This window comes from Nerophis lumbriciformis, linkage group LG18, assembly GCF_033978685.3.
Source record: "Nerophis lumbriciformis linkage group LG18, RoL_Nlum_v2.1, whole genome shotgun sequence".
Classification (NCBI taxonomy): domain Eukaryota; kingdom Metazoa; phylum Chordata; class Actinopteri; order Syngnathiformes; family Syngnathidae; genus Nerophis; species Nerophis lumbriciformis.
Genome location: NC_084565.2, coordinates 15,345,821 through 15,370,596, shown reverse-complemented (window position 1 = coordinate 15,370,596; position 24,776 = coordinate 15,345,821). Strand labels below are relative to the sequence as shown.

Sequence of the window (24,776 nt, the reverse complement as noted above, 5' to 3'; positions counted from 1 at the left end):
TCGCACCACAGGGAATGAGAAGTCATCCTTCACTGTGGTTCTAGCTTGCCATGCTAATGGCCAGAAACTTCCACCCATGGTGATATTCAAAAGGAAGACCTTGCCAAAAGAGACCTTTCCAGCCGGCGTCATCATAAAAGCTAACTCGAAGGGATGGATGAAGAAAAGATGAGCGAGTGGTTAAGGTAAGTTTAAGTTTACGCGAAGAGGCCGGGTGGCTTTTTTCACGCAGCTTCGTCCATGTTGATATACGACTCCGTGCGCGCCCACATCACGCTGGTTTTAATATATTATTAAAGTTTGACTGACCTATTTGACTGTTTTTTTGACATTCCTTTAGCGCAGTTAGATGCGGCTTACAACACGGGGCGGCTTATAGGTGGACAAAGTTTTGAAATATGCCGTTCATTGAAGGCGCGGCTTATAACCCAGGGCGCCTTATGGTGCGGAAAATACGGTAAACTTTATATTGTTTTACTTTCTTTTTTATTCAAGAAAATGTTTTTAATTTATTTATCTTATTTTATTTTATTTTTTTAAAAGTACCTTATCTTCACCATACCTGGTTGTCCAAATTAGGCATAATAATGTGTTAATTCCACGACTGTATATATCGGTTGATATCTGTATCGATAATTAAAGAGTTGGACAATATCGGAATATCGGCAAAAAGCCATTATCGGACATCCCTATCAAAAATATAACAACCACCATTCCCTCCTTCCTACGTTGGCTGTTTTTACAGTTGTTGCGATGTTTCTTCTTCTTCCATTTTGTGTCATAAATGAACATTTAAAAAAAATGTTTTACTTCATTTACGTCATTTATTTGTCCAAATCGTGTTAATAGTTGTATCTAAAGCAGTCAGGTTTATTTCTAAGTGAAATTATTAATCAGTTAGCACACCATCATTAACAACAATGTGTTCTATTGTTAATTGTTTTAATTTTATTTTTTATAAATGGCTGTGATGATAATGTAAATGAGGGATTTCTAATCACTGTTATGTTGGAATTCTTATTAATATTGATAATGTTGTTGATATTATTTATTTTTGTTTGACTACTTTTGGATTGTTTTGTGTCATGTTTGTGTGTCCTCTCAATTGCTCTGTTGATTGCTATTCTGAATGTTGCTTGGCCGGGTTTGGTTTTGGAATTGTAATTGTATTACTATGGTATTATTGTGTATTATTTTGTTGGACTGATTAACAAAAAAAAAAAAAAAAAAAATTAACATCATCATCTTTGCTTCATTGTGTGCTGTATGACAACACACATATGGTGCAATATTTTTTTGTGATTAATCACATGAGTTAATCCATTAAATTTGATGGCTTTAACATAAGTATTTATTCTGACCGAGAAATAGGAAATTAATCCCGCAGATAACATTTCATTCATCCTGACAGGGTAATAATGAATAAATATGTGATAAATATCATAGTAATACAACATACATGTATCAATGTGATGGTGCTACTCTCAATTTTTATCAAGGTGAAGACATTTTGAAATATGATCATAAATTGTTAATGGAATTACAACAAGCAAGCGGTGTGGATTATGTAGACTCAACATTGGAGGAGTGTCTTCTCTGACAGTTAGCAGGACTACTCAGACGGATGGAAGCGCAGTTGTTTGACCATGACTCTGATTCCATCTGTTCAGTTTGTCTCGTCATATTTCATGACCATTGGTCAGTGATTAAAGCTGGATTCTATGCTTTTAGCTTGTTAGCTTCTTTCGTCACAAGTGAACAATACGCACTTAGGGAGAAATAGGAGGGATTTATTGGCGCTGAATCTAATACAATAATTACAAGACTTACTTTGGGGTAATGCCTTCATGCAGACAGTGTAATCCGGAGTTTATTATTCAAACAAAGTAGGTTTATTTGCAACTCGGTCTAAAGCAGGGGTAGGGAACCTATGGCTCTAGAGCCAGATGTGGCTCTTTTGATGTCTGCATCTGGCTCTCAGATAAATCTTAGCTGACATTGCTTAACACGATAAGTAATGAATAATTCCGCTGGTAATCAGTGTTAAAAATAACGTTCAGAATATAAAACATTCTCATGCATTTTAATCCATCAATCCGTTTTCTTCAGCACCTGTTCATTAATGGTAAAAAGTATTTTATTTATTATTGGTTAACTTCAGAATAACAATGTTATTAAAAAGAATAAGAGACTTATTATACTCTAAAAATGTTGGTCTTACTTAAAAATGCACACATTTAGTTGTATTCAGTGTTAAGAAAATACTATATGGCTCTCACGGAAATACATTTTATAATATTTGGCTTTCATGGCTCTCTCAGCCAAAAAGGTTCCCGACCCCTGGTCTAAAGGGAACAATGAAGACCTCTTGTACTCCATTTGAGACACAGCCAAAGTCTCTGAAAGACGTTTATTTTGGTCATTTTCAGATGTTTCAAGTTGTACACTGGAAGACTGTTCTGGAATGTCCGGCCTAGATGAACATAATCAGACTTTTAATGTCTATTGATTGTCTAAAATACTGATTTTTCATTTGACTCAAACACCAGTCAGTATCATTCGGCTCACGTGGAATGTTGAAAGCGTCTAAACTGCTAAAAACCTGAGAACTTGCAGCAATAAAGCAAGAAAGCAAACCTTGAAATATAAGGCACATTTTTAAAACTATCACAGAGAGGAGGGAGAAGATATTAGCGACCATATAAACTCTCTGAGCAGCATACTGGTCTTTCTGCTGATCAGTACTCGAGCACGAGTACTTCATTTGAGCATGACTACTTCATGCTCATTTTAAATACTGTAGTTCACGCGAGCATGAGTACTCCCTGTGCGCATGAGTGCTTCATGTGAGCAGGCCCATGCGGGTGAGTTTTGCTGAGAGGAAGGCGTGAAGGACGAACACGACTGGCTTTGGACCTGAGTGGAGATCAAACACCTGAGAAGATGAGAGAATAGAAAAAAGGAAATTAATGAAGCTCATTTGTTTAAAATAAGGATGCCGAGCAGGCACATGACATTGATGCAACGTTGATTATACATACATGTCCTTTAAAACTGACTTTGAAACAACATTGCAAAATAGTTGTATTTGTAAATTGAGACAACGTTGGTGTCTAACGTTGTTGGTTGGGAAATGACCAAATTTCAATGGTCAAATTAACGTTACAACCTGACATTACACAATTGTTGTCAAAAAAAAAGTTGTTTCAACGTTGTATTTGTTTCGTAGAATATTGGAAAAATGACTCAAATTAAATGGTCAAATCAGCATCAGAACCATCCTTCCATCCATTTTCTACCGCTGGTCCAAACAATGATTAAATGTTGTCAAAAATCATTTTGTTGCAACGTTAGGTTTGAGTTGCTCAACGTCAGGACCTAATTCAGCAAGTTCTCAACGTTGTTTTAATGTTTTGTGCCTGCTGGGTGGGATCAATCCAATCCAGTATCAGTATTGGGTTCTGATACCAGCATAATCCCCAGATGGAAACGTCCCATTTAACCTGCATATATTTTTGATATTGTGCTTTAAACAGGTCAGATTATGATGATTTTTTTCTACATTTAAAGGCCTACTGAAACCCACTACTTCCGACCACGCAGTCTGATAGTTTATACTGTATATCAATGATGAAATCTTAACATTGCAACACATGCCAATACGGCCGGGTTAGCTTACTAAAGTGCAATTTAAAATTTTGCGCAAAATATCCTGCTGAAAACGTCTCGGTATGATGACGTCAGTGCGTGACGTCACGGATTGTAGAGGACATTTTGGGACAGCATGGTGGCCAGCTATTAAGTCGTCTGTTTTCATCGCAAAATTCCACAGTATTCTGGACATCTGTGTTGGTGAATCTTTTGCAATTTGTTCAATGAACAATGGAGACAGCAAAGAAGAAAGCTGTAGGTGGGAAGCGGTGTATTGCGGCCGACTGCAGCAACACAAACACAGCCGGTGTTTCATTGTTTACATTCCCGAAAGATAACAGTCAAGCTTTACCATTGGCCTGTGGAGAACTGGGACAACAGAGACTCTTACCAGGAGGACTTTGAGTTGGATATGCAGACACGGTACCGTGAGTACGCATGCAGCTGCGGCTTCCAAACATTTGATTGCTTGCCCGTACGTGCGTGCCGCTATGTGCATGTCACGTACGTAACTTTGGGGACTTTGGGGAAATATATGTGCTGTATGAACTTTGGGGAGGTGAACGGTACTTTGGGCTGTGGGATTGAGTGTGTTGTGCAGGTGTTTGAGTTGTATTGGCGGGTTATATGGACGGGAGGGGGGAGGTGTTTGTTATGCGGGATTAATTTGTGGCATATTAAATATAAGCCTGGTTGTGTTGTGGCTAATAGAGTATATATATGTCTTGTGTTTATTTACTGTTTTAGTCATTCCCAGCTGAATATCAGGTCCCACCCGCCTCTTAGAGCATCGTCCCTATCTGAATCGCTCCCACTGCCCTCTAGTCCTTCACTCTCACTTTCCTCATCCACGAATCTTTCATCCTCGCTCAAATTAATGGGGAAATCGTCGCTTTCCCGGTCCGAATCGCTCTCGCTGCTGGTGGCCATGATTGTAAACAATGTGCAGATGTGAGGGGCTCCATAACCTGTGACATCACGCTACTCGTCTGCTACTTCCGGTACAGGCAAGGCTTTTTTATCAGCGACCAAAAGTTGCGAACTTTATCGTCGATGTTCTCTACTAAATCCTTTCAGCAAAAATATGGCAATATCGCGAAATGATCAAGTATGACACATAGAATGGACCTGCTATCCCCGTTTAAATAAGAAAATCGGTTTCAGTAGGCCTTTAAAAAACTTCTTTGCGGTCCACATAACATGTAATGGTGGTTCTTTTGTCCAAATTTTGCAAAAATTATGTTTTACAGACCATCTTCAAGCCGCTTTATGAACCTTCTCTTCAGAATGCGCCGTTTTATGGGTGGTTTTATTCACGTGCCTCCACTTCAACGGTGTCTTCTCCTCGTCAGCCATGTAGTAGTTTTTAGCGCTTCTGTATGGAGTCTATTGACAGATATAAATTCGAACTGTACGCTACTTTGTATTAGAAATGGCAACAGCGGCGAATGCATGTGCATGGACGAGCCAGTCTGCCCAACAACAAGAGGATAGGGAAAAATAAGGAACTTATTGACTACAACGTCGGACTACAATGGAGAAAATTGAGAAAAATGTCACAAATTGGGCAAATTCCAAACGACTCGTTTGGAGGAAGTATGAAGGAAGGCAAGATTGTTTTATAAATATCTTCACGCCTCCATTGTTTGATTTCACATTTTCAGGACTAATGCAGACCCCTAAATACACAAAAACAGGTAACAATAGGTGAGAAAAGTTAGTTTTAAATAATAGGTCACCTTTAAAGTGGACCAATGATAGTAATCTATATTGAACATACTTCATTGTCGTCTAGATAATATGTATCTGCGTCAATTTTATTCCAATTTGAGTTTGAACTTAATATTTGAAATAGAGACATATGATCCTGAATCTGTTTCAGAAGTAGAATCTGTTTCAGAAGTAGATGCTGGATAGCATTAACAAAATTAACAATTCGGGCACTGATAAACTGACTTAACTAGGGATGTCCGAAATTGGCTTTTTGCCGATATCCGATATTCCGATATTGACCAAACCCTTAATTATCAATACCGATATCAACCGATACCGATATCAACCGATACCAATATATACAGTTGTGGAATTAACACATTATTATGCCTAATTTGGACAACCAGGTATGGTGAAGATAAGGTCCTTTTTAAAAATTAAAAATAAAAATAAAATAAGATAAATAAATTAAAAACATTTTCTTGAATAAAAAAGAAAGTAAAACAATATAAAAACAGTTACATAGAAACTAGTAATTAATGAAAATGAGTAAAATTAACTGTTAAAGGTTAGTACTATTAGTGGACCAGCAGCACGCACAATCATGTGTGCTTAAGGACTGTATCCCTGCAGACTGTATTGATATATAATGTAGGAACCAGAATATTAATAACAGAAAGAAACAACCCTTTGTGTGAATGAGTGTGAATGAGTGTAAATGGGGAAGGGAGGTTTTTTGGGTTGGTTAACTAATTGTAAGTGTATCTTGTGTTTTTTATGTTGATTTAATAAAAAAAACAATAAAAAACAAACAAAAACAAAAAAAACGATACCGATAATAAAAAAAACGATTCCGATAATTTCCAATAATACATTCTAAAGCATTTATCAGCCGATAATATCGGCAGGCCGATATTATCGGACATCTCTAGACTTAACCTTTCTTTTGTGCTGCCTCAACAAGACCAAGTAATGTATGTCAGCAGCAGTTTGGTAGCTAATTCAGTGTTGCATTGTCTATATTGTCAACAAATAAACACAATTATCTTTCCACTTCATTTTTCTGAAAGCCAAACAAAGCTAACGTCTCCTCACACCATATAACAAACATTTTGCTAAAAGTGCTAGCACTGAATGTAAACAGCAAAGAAGGACACGCTCTCATACACGACAATGCCCACATTAGTATGTCCGTCAATCTGTGATGTCACAAACAGCCCACTGTTAAAAAAAAAAGAATACGTGTGTAACACAGCGTTTAGAGGCATTCAAAATGCATGAACCTTATGATTTGATGTTTTGCCATTGTTTAACATGATTATCCAACATTGTAACAACTTTTGTAAGTCAGAAAAGAAGAAAATCATCATAAGTCCTTGGGCTGTATGCAATAATATCACGGTATTAAGGCCACAAATGATATTATTGTAGATATGCCCCCTAACCCCAATAAAAAAAGACTTAAAAATGCCATACTGTGTAAAATTATGTGGCAGGAATGCTTATGATAAACACAAACATAATACTCAAATGTTCTAATCATATTTATGACTACAAACATTTTTTAAATGCAAAGTATTGTGTGAGAACATCCACTGTTTCTAGCTAAAAAATGTTTTAAAAAACCTTACAGTTTAGTGTCTTTAAAGTAACAATGTAAACATTCAGTGTAACAGGTGTAAAACAATTATGTTCACTTTTGTGCCTTTCAACTTTTACTTAATGAGAAGCAGTGTTCTCTCAGTGGACATTTTTATATCAGTTTCAAAAATGCTGTTTCTCAGAAAAGTTAACTCACATTTTAACTTTTAATAATGTAAATACCTCACAAATTAATGTTCAGCTTCACTGGCTTAAATTATTTTTTCCGGGTAATGGTTTAATGGCAAAGCGATCATGAAAAAAATATTTCAAATGGAATGGAGTGGATTTATACACTCTTAAGAAAAAATATATTTAAAAGATTTGAACCATTTATCATCACCAACAGGTTACTGCTACCTCACATCACTTGACACTCACGGTATTTAGAGAAGAAAAGATTGGAGGCACATCATGTCTTTACATCTGAGGGGTCCACAAATCAAGCATTAATTTGTGAAAGACAAAGTTGGACTTACTCGTGCATCGCTAAGTAACGTATTTGATTGACATAATGAGTGCCGTGCTGCTGTGATCGTGACGCTAATGAGAAGATGGTTAAGTTTGTTTGCGGTTGAAATCCTGCTACAAATATTAGTTTTAGCTACAATTCTTGTCTGCAGTTGTTTTTATGGTGTGAAGTCCATATTTTGTCTCATTATTTAGCTATAGCTGTTGTTCAGCATGAATCTTTGCTAGCGATATCAAGATTCAGTATATGCTCTTCAGCCTACGAGAGAATTAGTTTCTTAAAACTATTAAGGATATTTTCTTGATGCATAGGAATAGCACCAAAGACGCAATAATATGTCGAATAAAGCTGTCAAGGTTTTGGTGAGCGTTGCTTGCAGCATGACCCCAAGCATGCAGAGATAGCAAGCAGAATGCAAGCAAAATTAATTTCATAGTCACAAGAAGCAGGGAACAAACAAAAACAGCACACTAAGCAACAGTCTACAAAGTAGAATGATCCAGCACTGAAGGAGGGACTAAACATAACTAATTAATGAGATTCAGGTGTGCTGGCAGAACATGGAACAGAAAGTAAAGGTGCTTCAAAACAATGAGATACACAATACTGACAAAACAAGAGCACCAGAACAGGAAGTGATTCTAAACATAGTGAGTAGAAACTAGAAATAACACTGGACATGAATTAAAACACCAAAACACAGCAAAACCCAAACATTACCAAACTGTCAGCAGCAAGCCTCACAAAAACATTTGGCTTTCCTGCACAACAACAACAACAACTATGCTCTTAGTTTCTGTTATCAAAATCAAGAAACAAAATACGATGGATTGGACTAACAATTAAAATATTTATTACTGGGATTTAACATGATGTTAGTCTTCGTAGTTATATTAAAGGCCTACTGAAACCCACTACTACCGACCACGCAGTCTGATAGTTTATATATCAATGATGAAATCTTAACATTGCAACACATGCCAATACGGCCGAGTTAGCTTACTAAAGTGCAATTTTAAATTTCGCGCAAAATATCCTGCTGAAAACGTCTTGGTATGATGACGCCTGCGCGTGATGTCACGGATTGTAGAGGACATTTTGGGACAGCATGGTAGCCAGCTATTAAGTCATCTGTTTTCATCGCAAAATTCCAAAGTATTCTGGACATCTGTGTTGGTGAATCTTTTGCAATTTGTTCAATGAACAATGGAGACAGCAAAGAAGAAAGCTGTAGGTGGGAAGCGGTGTATTGCGGCAGGTGTTGTGCCGGATAACGCACCCCCACCGTAGAATGCACCCCCTGACTGTTGTGCCGGATAACATTGTTTACATTCCCGAAAGATGTCAGTCAAGCTTTACCATTGGCCTGTGGAGAACTGGGACAACAGAGACTCTTACCAGGAGGACTTTGAGTTGGATACGCAGACGCGGTACCGTGAGTACGCATGCAGCTGCGGCTTCCAAACATTTGATCGCTTGCCCGTACGTGCGTTCCGCTATGTGCATGTCACGTACGTAACTTTGGGGACTTTGGGGAAATATATGTGCCGCATGAACTTTGGGGAGGTGAACGGTGCTTTGGGCTGTGGGATTGAGTGTGTTGTGGAGGTGTTTGAGTTGTATTGGCGGGTTATATGGACGGGAGGGGGGAGGTGTTTGTTATGCGGGATTAATTTGTGGCATATTAAATATAAGCCTGGTTGTGTTGTGGCTAATAGGGTATAGATATGTCTTGTGTTTATTTACTGTTTTAGTCTTTCCCAGCTCAATATCAGGTCACACCCGCCTCTCACAGCATCTTCCCTATCTGAATCGCTCCCACTGCCCTCTAGTCCTTCACTCTCACTTTCCTCATCCACGAATCTTTCATCCTCGCTCAAATTAATGGGGAAATGGTCGCTTTCTCGGTCCGAATCGCTCTCGCTGCTGGTGGCCATGATTGTAAACAATGTGCAGATGTGAGGAGCTCCACAACCTGTGACGTCACGCGCATATCGTCTGCTACTTCCGGTACAGGAAAGGCTTTTTTTATTAGCGACCAAAAGTTGCAAACTTTATCGTCGATGTTCTCTACTAAATCCTTTCAGCAAAAATATGGCAATATCGCGAAATGATCAAGTATGACATATAGAATGGACCTGCTATCCCCGTTTAAATAAGAAAATCGCATTTCAGTAGGCCTTTAAGACATAGCAACCACAAAATAACACAAACTAATGCAATTTCTTGTCCCTTTTTACATTTAGTTCAGCTCTCAAACACTATTAATATAGTAGAGAACTCAATTGCATCACTGAAAGTTTCTCAAACAAATCAAATGTTCAAACAAACATTTTGCAAAGTGATTTCTGCAGCTGCTCAACTAACTGGCAGTAAACTGCGAAATGGTTTATCTGGAACGGAGTCAGTCTTAATGAGACGCAGACTAATTAAACAACGCCTCCATTCCAGAAATCCTTCTACAGTTTGCAGCCAGCTAGCAGACGAGCATGAAGGAGCAGCATTGTAGCTAATCAGGTTTCATTAGCAAATGTTTGTCGGTTGGAAATACTTGACCATATTTGTTCATTTCCTGTTCACAGCTGGTTTACTGTCCAGCTACACTGTTGTTAAACTGTACAAATGCACGTTTTTCTATGTCACTACTACACAGTCAAGCTCTTTCTGCTCTCTATTTCTTGGTATGTCGCATGTTTAACTATTCTTCTGGTGAGTTATGAGCATTTTGGATCTTGGTTGACGTAATATTTGTACCATTTGAGCAATAAAGAATCAATATATTAATACACATTGTTGATCCTGCTTCATTTACACAAGAAACCGACATAGATTTTGATTTGACAGTTGATGTGTGCGTTTGAATTCCGTTCAGAGATCGACATCCTGCCCTCCAACCATCAGAACTAAGAAAGTTGGTGTGAAATAGGAGAAGCGGATGACCAAATCAGAAAAAGAAACCATTAGCAGCCTACCTGGCGAGTTAGTTCCAGCCAGCCTGCGTGGCAACAAACTTCCAAATGACAAACAATCATCCATAAAACATTGAGAATCTGCAAACGCTGTGTATCAATTTGTTGTGTCTCGCCCTGACTAAAAGTGGATGGTTGAGCACAAACGTACTTATCGCTTGTCCACCATGAATTGATTAACGTGGACCCCGACTTAAACAAGTTGAAAAACTTATTCGGGTGTTACCATTTAGTGGTCAATTGTACGGAATATGTACTGTACTGTGCAATCTACTAATAAAAGTCTCAATCAATCAATCAAACTGACTTCTCCAGTCCGTCACTCAAACAGAGATGTCCTAGTTCTTACATGGGGGCACTGTTGTCAGATGTGACAAGAGGAACACGCAAACAACTCTATGAAAATAGTCGTACTTTGCGCTGCTGACTAGTCTACATACAAGAGGATCCACTGCTGTTCTCACTAGGAATCGGACTCTCACGTTATTAACTGTAACCCCACATATGCGGTCCCTTCCAAGGTTTCTCGTTGTCCCCATTTGGTTGAGTTTTTTCTTGCCCTGATGTGGATCTGAGGATGTCGCTGTGGCTTGTACAGCCCTTTGAGACATTTGTGATTAGGTCTATATAAGTAAACTTTTATTGATTGATCATTTATAATGAGCCGAAACAGGAGGGAGAACCAGGCCGAAGGCTCAAGGTAAGTAACACTGAACAATATTATTACATCCAGTATATAAAACTTCTGTAGGTGTTTGTAGTACATTTTACTGTAATGTTTTTCAAACTGATTTTCTTGTCTAAAAGTTTGTTTTTCTTTTTGAAAGACTGCTGTTTTGGAAAAGCCAAGCACTCATTAAATTGATTTTCATTTATTTTGATGGACAGAGCTGCTTTGAAATAATAAGATAGCTTTGAGAGAGGGTTTTGAGTTGTACGGCTGCACATTGTGCAAGGGCATATTGAATCTGACAAACGGGAGAACAAAAATAAATAGGCCATCAACAGTAAAACAACATTGACGAAAAAAAACTTACTACGATACTAGCACTATATTCATTTAACAATAATGATAATATACAGTGGAATTACTATTTGCGAACTTTTCAAATTACAACCCTTTAGATTGAGTCAAATATGTGTACATATGCTTCATTCTTTTTAGTCGTTTTGGGTCCAGCCTACAGGCAAAAAGCAGGGCACAGCGTTTGTGGGGAGGTGGAGCCCTCCACGTTACATGCTGCGTAATATACTACTAGTCACTTCTCAGCGCTTCAGCATATGTGCCTATTCTCTGTTATTTTGCCTTTTAACAAATGTTGTCCATTTTGCTTGAATTGCAATTGGACTAGACTTTGAGAAGAAGATGCCAAAGCAGACTTATTGCACAGCGGTAGGAGAAGTCACACAACACTAGGGTTGTATACAGTCTACCGATACTAATAAAGTACCACGGTATATATATATATATATACATATATATATATACATTTTATTTTATTTTTATTTTTTTGAGGACATGACAATGCGCCCTCGTCCCATTATGACATTGCTGGAGGTGAGGCGCATGTTCGGCAACGCACACGTACTGAGTACTTCCAAGCAGACACGGTGTGGGAATATAAGAGGCAGAATGGACGCATTTTGGCTTAAAAAACAAACAATAAATGTGAATCTATAACCACTGAAGCACCACTCTATAAGAGGTGCTTCAAACAAAGCTAGCTAGTGGCTAACATCCATCTGCAGTCGGCAATGTTTTAGCTTCTTCTAAATCACTAATCTTCGCGTCAAATCAAGTATGTTTTTTACATCTATCATCCCTGCAGGACGAGGAATAGCTAAACATGGTTCACTACATACCGTAGGACGGGGCTCGGCAACGTGCTGCTCTTGAGCCACAAGCGGTTCTTTAGCGCCGCTTTAGTAGCTCCCTGGAGCTTTTTCAAAAATGTATGAAAATGGAAAAAGATTAAGAAAAAAAAAAGTTTTTGTTTTAATATGGTTTCTGTAGGAGGACAAACATGACACACTCCTTCCTAATTGTTACAAATCCCACTGTTTACATTAAACATGCTTCACTAATGAGAGTATTTGGCGCACAACATTTTGTCCTAATTTCGGAAGTCCTTGAACGCACCGTAGTTTGTTTACATGTACAACTTTCCGTGATGTTGCCACAGAAAGACGTGTTTTATGCCACTTATTCTATGTCTCTATTTTTCCATCAAACTTTTTATGCTGTGCGTGAATGCACAAAGGTGAGCTTTGTTGATGTTATTGACTTATGTGGCGTGCTAATCAGACATATTTGGTCACTGCATGACTGCAAGCTAATCGATGCTAACATGCTAGCTGTATGGACATAATGCATCATTATGCCTCGTATTTTTGGTATATTTTAGGTCATTTTAATTGCAGTTTCAGTTTCCTTCAATTTAAACACACACATATTTACCTTTGGCCATTCTCAGCTAGTAATTTCCAGGAGTTATCACACCCTCTGAAAAGCCTTCAGTTTAGTAGTGTTTTCCAATGTTGTAAAAATGTGTAGAATAAATAATACATTTCAACATTTCTGTCAACGAAAATTTGCATCAGCCTGTGACACATAGTAATTTTGATAGTAGGCTATTATAGCTAATAAAGATACTTACATCATGTGTTGCCTTCATTATAACACTTATATAAGGCTTTACATTTTCTGCGGCTCCAGACAGATTTTTTTTGGTGGTATTTTTGGCTCTTTCAACATTTTGGGTTGCCGACCCCTGTCGTAGGAGTAGTTAGCAGTAGCTCACTGCTAACAGCAAGCTGGCGCTCTCATTGTAACCAAATGGGTGCAATTATACATATATTGACTGTTACGATACCATGTACAAGAGCCGTATCTAGTATATACTACAATGATTACTTTTTTTTATTGTTTATAAAGTCTGGAAATATGTCTCTGGACACAGAAGAACTTTAATTATGAAAAATGTGTGATCCTGTAACTATTTGGTATTGGATTGATACCAAACTCTGTAGTATCACCTAAAACTAATGTAAAGTATCCAAAGGAATTAGTGCTTATTATATTTTAACAGAAGTGTAAATAGAACATGTTAAAATAGAATGTAAGCAGATATTAACAGTAAATTAACAAGTAGATTAAAAATCCACTTGTCCCTCGTAATTTTGACAAAACAATAGAATGAGAAATGACACAATATGTTACTGCATATGTCTGCAGCAAAATTAGGAGCCTTTAATTGCTTACTTACTACTAAAAGAGTAGTTGTCTTGTATGTTCACTATCTTATTTTATGACAAAATTATGCTTTGATTGCAATAACAAACATATGTTTAATGTATCATAATATTTTCTGTTAAAATAAAGCCAATAATTGCATTTTTTTTGTGGTCCACTTTATTTTGAATAGCATCGAAAAAGTATCGAAATGCATCTTGGTACCAGTACCGGTACAAAAATACTGGTATTGGGACAACAAACATGGTGCCTTCCCACGGTACCTTACCACCGATCCCCCCTTCTTTTCCTTTATCTGTCTGCTCCTTTCTTACCACCCTATAGCCGATGTTATTGACTTTGTTTCCATGCACTAAATTACCGTATTTTTCGGACTATAAGTCGCAGTTTTTTCATAGTTTGGCTGGGGGTGCGACTTATACTCAGGAGCAACTTATGTGTGAAATTATTAACACATTACCGTAAAATATCAAATAATATTATTTAGCTCATTCACGTAAGAGACTAGACGTATAAGATTTCATCGGATTTAGTGATTAGGAGTGACAGATTGTTTGGTAAACGTATAGCATGTTCTATATGTTATAGTTATTTGAATGACTCTTACCATAATATGTTACGTTAACATACCAGGCACGTTCTCAGTTGGTTATTTATGCCTCATATAACGTACACTTATTCAGCCTGTTGTTCACTATTCTTTAATTATTTTAAATTGCCTTTTAAATGTCTATTCTTGGTGTTGGGTTTTATCAAATACATTTCCCCAAAAAATGTGATTTATATTCCAGTGCGATTTATATGTTTTTTTCCTTCTTTATTATGCATTTTCGGCCGATGCGACTTATACTCCAGAGCGATTTATAGTCCGAAAAATACGATAGTCTGATTTGTCAAATATTTTGGCTCTAAATAAGCATACTAACCCATGCAAACACCTTAATCTGGTCGTGTTTGGTTTATGAAAAGTCGGATTAACACACATAGATTATGCGATTGAAAAACAGTTTTCTCGAGTGGGTGTGTGCAAGGGACACTTCGTATTGGAAACAAGCGCCCCCAGTGTACAGGAGGCACTCGGCATAAGACATATAGTCGCATCAGAGAGTATGCGTGAACATTGGGACTTCACATGTAGGTGTGAATATACAAAAAAACGAACTATGTGAGAAATCGGACTAATTTAGTGCATGGAAACAAAGTCAATCAAATGGAATTTACTTTTTTTAAATGTTTGTTATTGTAGCAATATGGTTGTTAAAGTTAAGGATTTTTGTCATTTCTGATCTTTTGTGAGGGCTCCAAATGGACTTCTGTGTGTATGCGCGTGTTGGCAGAGTAGCGCATAGGAAGGACAGCAGCTTGTTGTTGGCTTGGCTTGTTAATAAAGAGAAAGTTGATCCATCACCCCCTTGTTATGTTTGTTTGATATACAGTACTGTATAGCACTTTATATCGTCATTTCTTATGGATACATTTGCTTCACTATACAAACTTTTCTACTCCCGAATACTGTTCAGGAGCCAATTAAGTTGTAAATCGAGGTTTAACTGTATTCACTCCCTCCAAGATTTTGCGATGTCGTGATCGAGCCAATTCGCACAAATTCAACCAATACCTGCAAATTCTGTGCAAGCTTCCAACTTTGTCCAAAACCCGCAACTTATCGCACATTTTAGCCAAGGCAACTTGACTCTGAGCAGCACTCAAACACGCACATTAACTGTCCAATCAAAACATATGTTTGTTTCTTGTGTAGACGAAGCAAGAAAAACCACATGTAACAATTTATCAAATCTTTATTGATCAAATGGAAAAATTATTGTCCTGCGTAGCTCAGAACTACTTCCTGTTCCTGTCTACAGCGCTAAACTTTCTGGGTAATGTAGTATATACAGTAAACATTGACTTCCTAAATTTTCATGTACGGTATTGATTTATTTAACATGTATTCATACATGGTAAGACAATTAAGAACATATTATTATCTGCAATGTTCACCTTGCAAAGAGTTAACATTTACACGTTCGAGATGTTAAAGTGTGATGATAATCTCTCATTTACCCCCCCACCCTACAAAAAAAATGCATATAGATCGCTCTCAACAGTTCAGAAATGTTCTTAACATTAATGTGGTAGCCATTTTTGTGTTATTTAAATGTATTTAGTCCTGCATATATTATTAAGTTAAATTAATTATTTGTTGCTCGATGAATGCTTGGGCCTACTGCGCTACTGCACTTTGGTGTTGGTCATTGTTGTGGTGTTTGATGAATACTTGGGCATACTGTGCTAATGTACTTTGGTGTTGGTTATTGTGTTGTTGTTTGATGAATACTTGGGCCTACTGCGCTACTGCACTTTGGTGTTGGTTATTGTGGTGGTGTTTGATGAATACTTGGGCCTACTGCGCTACTGCACTTTGGTGTTGGTTATTGTGGTGGTGTTTGATGAATACTTGGGCCTGCTGTGCTGCTGTACTTTAGTTTTCTCATTATGGTGGCCATTTTTATGTTGCTAGTACTGCATATATTATTAAGTTAAATTATTTGTTTTGTGAATTGCCATGAAAATATGTTTTGATATATTGCAAGATAATTTATTGAATTAGAAAGCGTCATTTACATTGTGTGTCATTTACAGCACCTGTGACGAGAGTATATGGAGGCGCACGTGTGAAATTGATTGGACAAATGTCGGGTTGAGAGACTGGCGGTGAAAACAGTTGTTGCCCATTTCTAATGCAACACTTGAGCCTTAGTTTTTTGTCTATAGATTTGTATGTAGTTAAACTTGTTTTTGTTCACCTTGGATGTACTGTTGGAAAGAAGACCTTTTTGCAAATAAAGCAATTTTTTGACAAGACTTAAGTTTGAGTCGAAAGTGCGTTTGAAAGTGCACCACCCGTCCTAGCTAGTGGCCTTTGGTTTAGAGCCTGGGAAAGCTTGGAAAGGCCAAAACAATTAATGTGTTGGAACATATTACATATGTCTAGCTTGTGTTCCATTGTGTGCTCTGCTGATAGCCTCTTGTAGCCTATAGCCTATCCATGGTTACCTTTTGCAAATGACGTGACTAAAATACAAGGAAAGACCAACCTTGTGTGCTTACTGGAGGACATTTAGATGTTAACTGTCTGTTCAGCGTTGCACATGCAGCTGGACTGCTTGTCACACATTTTAAATGCAAGCACATAAAATACGATATTGTTTTTTTCATGATATCAGACCAATATCTGATATCAATATCGGATGGGGATACCATAGTAAAAACATTCATTTCTTTTTTTTTTTTTAGGAATAATGTTAAGATTTTACTGCTTAGTCTGCATTACGTGAGCGAGTTTGATGATTACATTTGAATACATTTGATTGTTCGGCACATCATTCCTACATTTTAAAAGTAAATATTTGTAAATTGTGTAACATTTTTATATAAAAAGTGTGCTTGTATCACATCTTACCATTTCTCCCTCAGGACCCCCAAAGTCAAGGTAAAGGTTGCGTATTCCATCGTCAGCAGACATTTTGAGTTTTTCATAGGGGTATCGGAAGAGCGCCGCTCCACCAGCTGCGTCACTCGACTCCCGCGTCACGGTGAAGCCTTTTTCGTAGTGCAGAGTCAGACGAACATCCTGTCTGTTCAATGTGCAGCCTGGGAAAGATGACAAGATGACAAGATTTCATATACATTGATACTGATAGTGTGGTACACAGTCAGGGTTTCCCCTACATGTATTTGATTGTGGCTCAGCACCAAGGCAAAATAAAAGCCGCCACACCTTAAAAATGAGGGTCTTTTACGTGAAAAGAAATTAAAGTAATACATTGTATGAATGGATATATATAGCCTAAATTTGACCACGGAAAGACTTTGAACACAGAAACAAACAGCACTGCCACAACAGGATGTTGTGATGACATAAGCAATTGACTGGAGTGGAGGCAACATCTCAGCCTTTGTTAAAGACAATATATAAGGAAATTCTCGACAGGCGCCGCCATCTGTTCCCGCTTCGCAAGAAGTTTATCACCGAAGGATGCCGTGCAGTCATCGCGGTGGATAAACTTTTCATCAACGGCCAACTTTACCGTGATCCAGAAGCCACGCCGTGGCTGTATTATTAGCGTCTGAAACACGGTAAATGTTGTATTTTGTTGTTGTTTTGTTATTCCATTATGCTTCAATCCCTCTCTTTTTTTCCCCCCCCCTTGCTCACAATACACCTGTGCGTCACATAGCGCTCACGTAAACACATACGCTCTCTCTCTCTCTTTCTTTCGGTAAACCAACATGTTTACTATTTTACTTTCTTGTTTTCCTTTTTATGTCACTTATTTCACTACCTGTTTAATCCACCACTTTCTTCTTTTCTTTTTATGTTATGCTTTTTGTTTTGTTTTTCTCTTTCTATTTCTCCACCTGTTGTGTGTCCCCTTGTTGTCATCAGCATTTACACTCACAGCTAATACATGCACAACTATACACACTCTGCACACCTACATATATGCATGATAGGTTTACATTTAGATACAGACATGCATTATTTACACATAAAGTACACACATACATCCACACACTTAGTTACAGTCTAGTTTAGTATGTCCACTATACAGTTTGTCACTTGGAATGTGCGTGGTGTCGGGTCAAAGGAAAAAAATATAAAAATTCTTAATCATTTGAAGAGCATGCAAGCAGACATTGCTTTACTACAAGAGACTCACCTCTCCAAGTCCGATACCTCAAAACTGCATTCATCGCAATACCCACACACATACCTTGCTAGTTACAACTCCAAACAGAGAGGCGTAGCCATTCTCATAAGTAGAAAAGTCAACTTTACAGTTCATAACTCCATTACTGACATAGAGGGAAGATACATCATTCTTAATATTTCTATTGACGGGAGAAACTTATGTATCGCCAACATTTATGGTCCAAATGTTGATGACCCCTCCTTTTTTCACACTTTCTTCTCTTCACTTTCTCCTCACTCAAACCACTGCTTGATTCTAGGAGGGGACCTCAACTTAGTATTTAATCCAAATATAGATCGGTCCAGAGTGACTGGGAGTCACCGTGAGTCTCAGTCAGTGGTAATACTTAAGCAATATATGAAGGATTATGGTCTTTGCGATGCCTGGCGTTCTTATCACCGCACTCTTAGGGAATACACTTATTTTTCTCCAGTTCACCACTCATTCTCTCGCATTGATTACTTTTTAACTAGTAGCTCAATTTTATCTGACATCTCAAACATTCACATCCATCCTATCATCATCAGTGACCATGCACCTGTCTCACTTTCCCTCACCAACAAAACTATCACTGCACCTATCAAACAATGGAGACTTAATACATCATTACTAAAGGACCCAGACTTCCTAAACTATTTTGAGGAAGAATGGACAGATTTTTTAGATTTTAATGATCAACCAGAAATCACGGCGTGCGTTCTCTGGGAGACGGCAAAAGTAGTTATGCGAGGAAAAATTATTTCTTATTCATCATACAAGAAAAAAAAGGAACGTTTACTAGAGCAGGAACTTGAAAATGAAATAAAAATATTAGAATTAGCTTATGCGAATTCACAACATGATCACACTCTGAACAAACTGAGAAAACTCAAATTAGATTTAAGAGAAATAATTGATAAGAAAAGTCAATTCCTGCTCCAGAGGTTACGCTTAGAAAAATTTGAACATGACAATAAACCAAGCAAATATTTGGCTAACCAACTAAAATTAAACAAAGAAAAAAACTCTATACCATCCATCAAGGATTCAGCTGGGAACATTACACACGTTCCTGAGGAAATTAACTCCATCTTTAGAGACTTTTACAGAAACTTGTATACACCCCAGATTGACCCATCTCTTTCAGACATTGAGACATTTCTCAATGGTATAGACTTACCTAAATTGAATACAAGGCAGGTATCAAATTTAGATCTTGCTATTTCTGTAGGCGAACTACACGATGCTCTTCAACAGATGCCAAACAATAAAGCACCAGGGCCTGATGGGTTCCCTGTGGAGTTCTACAAAACATTCTGGTCACTGCTAGCTCCGATATTTACGAAAATGGCTTTAGAGATTAAAGAAAACTCATTCCTTCCTCCAAATATGAACTCTGCCACGATCAGTCTCTTGCTAAAACCTGATAAAGACCCAACACTTCCATCCAGTTACCGGCCAATCTCCCTGATTAATGCTGATCTTAAAATTATCTGCAAAGTATTAGCTCAAAGATTAGAAAAAGTCACTCCATATATAGTACATCCTGATCAAACAGGTTTCATCAAAGAGAGACAATCGTCCAACAATGTTCGCCGTCTACTCAATGTGATAGACTATTCTGTTATTCATAATCTAAAAACAGCTGTTGTTTCATTAGATGCTGAAAAAGCATTTGATAGAGTGAACTGGAATTTTCTTCTAGCTACTCTACAGAAATTTGGATTTGGAGACTCATTTATAGAATGGATTAAGGTCCTATATAGTTTTCCTACAGCTTCGGTTAGAACGAACAGCCAAATATCTCCAAGGTTTAATCTTATGAGGGGCACAAGGCAAGGGTGTCCACTTTCTCCGTCACTGTTTGCTATATTTATTGAACCTCTTGCAACCGCTATTCGACAGCATGCAAATATTAAAGGCATCCATACCGCAACCGTTCATCATAAAATAAGCCTTTATGCTGATGATGTATTACTTTTCTTACAAAATCCACATTCTTCTCTTCAAGATACAATCTCACTTATCAATAAATTCAGTTCTATTTCAGATTACTCCATCAACTGGTCCAAATCTACTGTGTTACCAATTAATTTTGACTTTCAGAGCACCTCATCGATTCCACTGCATAAAGGGAACATTAAATACCTGGGAATCAATATTTCCTCCACATTGTCAGATCTGAATCGCTTGAATTACTCCCCAATCTTAAAATCGATTGAGGATGATCTGGCGCGTTGGAAAACACTGCCAATCTCACTTATGGGAAGGGTTTCTACCGTGAAAATGATGGTCTTGCCTAGGGTTAATTATCTATTTTCAATGATTCCAACCAAACCTTCTCAAATCTGGTTTAAGTCACTAGACTCACACATCAATCAGTTTCTTTGGAAGAGTAAACCAGCACGAATCAGCCTTAAAACTTTACAAAAACCCAAAGAACATGGGGGTCTAGAACTCCCAAACTTTTCCTATTATTTCCTTGCAAATAAACTACAATATATATTAAAATGGATCAATCCCACTTTATTAGATAGTTTATGGTTAGAGATTGAACAATCACTTAGCCAGGAGATCCCAATTTCTAACTTGCCCTTTATTAGCCAAATTCTCCGAAAACACAACTGCTTTAAAAGTATTAATATACGCACTACCTTAACAGCTTGGTGGGAGTTTTTGAAAATAACTGGGTCCCCGCTCACTCCATGCCAATTTACGCCTATTTGGAATAATCCTGATTTTCTTTTAAACAAGAAGCCATTGAACTTTCCAACATGGTATGATAAGGGAGTCGGATGCCTTGGGGATATCATCAATGCAAACAGTTTTATCTCTTTTAAAAGTTTAATAATACAATATGCAATCAATCCTAATAAATTTCTAGAATATATACAAATCAAATCTGTAATCAGCGCAAGATTCAACAAAACAACATGGGAAAGTAATCCTACGACCGTTAAATTCTTCAAAACATCTGCCCCCAAAGCTTTATCCAAATTATATGCTCTCTTATCAAAAATAGATAACACAATAAGTATTCCAACTTCTAAATGGCACTCAGACGTATCAACAAGCTGTGACCCAGAATTCTGGAAACAAATATGCCTCAATACTACTCGTTTGATTAAGAATCCAAATGTACGACTGATTCAGCTCAAAATACTTTACAGAATACATTAGACCGGTCTAAGAATGTATAAAATGGGTTTAGCTGACTCTAACATCTGTGTACACTGCTCAGATAATAAGATAGATAATTACTTGCATTCAATGTGGTCCTGTGCTCCCGTGAGTAACTTTTGGCTTGGAGTGTGCGAGAACCTATCATTAGCGTTAGAGATTCCTATTCCCATCTCCCCCGCACTCTGCCTGTTGGGTGATCTCTCCGCAACTGATCTTGATACAAACAAAACATACCTCCTTATAAATGCGTTAGGCATCGCCAAGAAAACTATTCTCATAAATTGGAAATCAAAAAATAATTTATGTATAAACCTTTACAAAAACATTTTATTAGATTATGTAGTTATGGAAAGAATGTCTGCTGAATCAAACCAACAACTGACAGAATTCCGATCTCTTTGGGCACCGCTAATTAATTTTCTGACCTGACTCCCTTGGGGGCCGGGGCTGGGGCTCTGTCCCGGGGGTCTTGCTCTGTGGGTGGGGGGTCCTGGGTGCCGGGGGGGCCGTGTGCCGCGGGGTCGGGTGGGCCTGGGGTGTGTTTCCTGGTTCCGGCCTGGCGGGCCGATCCGTGGGTGGTCTGGTGGCTGGGGGTGGGTGGAGGTGCCTGGGCGGGTGTTGGGGTGCGGGTGGGGCTGTGGGCGGCCGCCTTGGGTTGGTTGGGGGGGCTGTCCCTCCCGTGGGTGGTTGGGCGGGGGGTTGCGCCCGTGGGGCTGGGGTCTTGCCGCTGTCGGGCGGGGGTCGGCTCGTGCCCCTCTGGCTCCGGGTGTCCGTGGGCTTCCTCCTTCCCCTGGGGCGCGGGGCGGGGTCTGCCCGGGGTCGCCCTGCGCTGCGGCTGTGCGGGCCTGCCTGGTGCCGGGTTGGGGGGACTGCTTGCCTCCCTTGTTGGGGCCCCGGCGGTGCTGCCCGACTGCCCTGCGGGAGTCCCCCTCCTGTGTTTTACTCTGCCCTTAATTTTTTATTAATTTTATTTATTTATTTTAATTTATTTTATGTGTATATATATATATATATATGTATGTATGTGTATATATGTATATGTATGTATGTATATATGTATGTATGTATGAATGTATGTATGTATGTATGTATGTGTATGTATGTGTATATATATATATATGTATGTGTGTATGTATATATATATATATATATATTATTATTATTATTATTATTATTATTTATTTATTTTTTTTTTTTTTAATCTATTTAATATATTTAACTTATTCTGTTAAATTATATATGGGTACGCGTGTATGTGGGTGTGTGTACGTTTGTATATATGTATGGTGAAATCTGTGTGTATGTATGTAGGTACATATGTATGTGTCGCTGCCCCGGTGTGCATTGCTGATCGCGGCGCCGGGTCTGCTGAGGTGCCGTGGCATGCCGGCTGTGGGCGCAGGGCTGGGCCCTTATGGCTTTTTGCCGGATGGGATGCCTGGTGGGTGGTGGGCGGGGGGGGGCCTGGACGTGCGGTGGGGGCTGCGGGGTTTGGTGGCGTTGGGCACTGTTGGCGACCAGGCCTCTTGTTTATTTTTATTTATTTTATTTTATTTAAAGGGTTTATTTTTATTTTATTTTTTTTTATTTTTTTTATTTTATTTTTTTTTCTTTTCTTTTTATTTTTTTTAATTTTTTATTTATTTATTTATTTATTTATTTATTTATTTTTATTTTTATTATTATTATTATTATTATTATTATTTTTTTTTTTTTTTTTTTTTTTTTTTTTTGTGTGTGTGTTGTGTATGTATGTGTTTGTGTATATGTGGGCTTATGTATATGTGTGTGGGTGTATTAATGTGTATATATGTGTGGATGTGTGTGTTTATATGTATATGCATGCGTGTGTATATGTGTGTATGTGTATGTATATGTATATGCATATATGTATGTGTGTATGTATGTGTATATGAATGTGTAGGTGTGTGCATGGGTGTGGATGTCCGGTGGCTCAATTGGCCTGGCTGTGGATGAGTTGGGGTAGGTGGGTTGGTGGCCTCGGTGGTAGCCGGGGGTGTGCGTTGTTGTGGTTTACGGGGTCGGTCGCTTTTTTGTTTTGGTTTCGGCGGCCGCGGGTGTTTACGCTGCGGACGGGCGGTGGTGGTGATGGTTGCTGCGGTGATACCAGCGGTTGGCATCGCTGTGTTGGGTTGGAGTGGTTGGGGGACTGTGGCTGGTGTCTGTGCGCTTGTGGGGTTGTGGGGCTGGCTGGCGTTGGCTTGCCGGCTGGTTTGGGGGCTGGCGGGCGGACGGGATGCATTGGCTTCTTCCCCCGTTGGGGGGCTCCTTCCCCTGGCCGGGACTCGTATGGGCACGTTGCTGTGTGGATGGCCGGGATGCGGTGTTTGCATTGGGCGTGGGGGCTGTGCGGTTTCTCTGCGTTTGGTTGCCGGTATGGGCTCTGCAGGGTTGGGTTGGGGCGGGCGGGGGCTGGCTTTGTTTGGCGGGGGGAGGGGCTCGCGTGGCGTCACGTTAAAGTGGTCTGGTGTGGGTCACGGGCTGTGGCGGGGGGTGGCGGCCTCCTGGCCGTAGTTCCTGGTTGTCGGCCGCGTGGACTAGGGGGATGTCCGGGCCCTCTACTCCTCCTACTTATAGCGCACACAGTCACACATATATAGGACTTTGGGGATTGTCCTGCGGGGCGGCATGGCGGGGGGTTGAAGATGCCTCCAATGGGGCTCCAGTCCTCCTGTCTTGTCCCCTGCTCGTCCATCCCTCAATCTTAGCTGCATATTAGACACTTAGGATTTGGGGGGCTTGGTTTGGTTGGGACCCACCATGACCTTGATGTCCCCCAATTTTAATCGCATTATTAGTTCCCACAAGCATACATATCTCACTCACGCTACAGTACACACATCAATAGGGACTGGAGGTCGGCTGCAACGGCTGACCTCCTAATTTTAACTACACAGTAGACACTCTGGGGGCCTTGTACACATGCATGGGGGGTTTGGGGTTCGGCGCACCCCTCATTGCCTCGTCGGCCGGCGGGGACTGCGGTCTGGTGGCCTGCCAGGCTTTTATTCATTTATTATTGTTATATATATTTTATTATTTTTAATGTATTTATTATTTTTATTTTTATTATTTACTTATTTTTATTTTATTTTATTTTTTAAATTTTATTTTTTATTTAATTTTAATTTTTTTAT

At 38.9% G+C, this 24,776-nt stretch overlaps 1 protein-coding gene across 1 annotated transcript in view; it reads right to left on the bottom strand.

Annotated features, from left to right (window-relative positions):
- Positions 1–127: 127 nt before the first annotated feature.
- sntb2 (syntrophin, beta 2) overlaps positions 128–24,776 on the bottom strand; it is a 100,084-nt gene continuing 75,435 nt past the window's right edge. Inside the window, exons 6-7 of the mRNA XM_061977733.2 lie at positions 17,163–17,353; positions 128–2,935 (exon numbers count right to left, since the gene is read on the bottom strand). Of these exons, the coding sequence (XP_061833717.1) occupies positions 2,843–2,935; positions 17,163–17,353 (284 nt within the window). The 3' untranslated portion in view covers positions 128–2,842. The remainder of the gene's footprint in view (positions 2,936–17,162; positions 17,354–24,776) is intronic.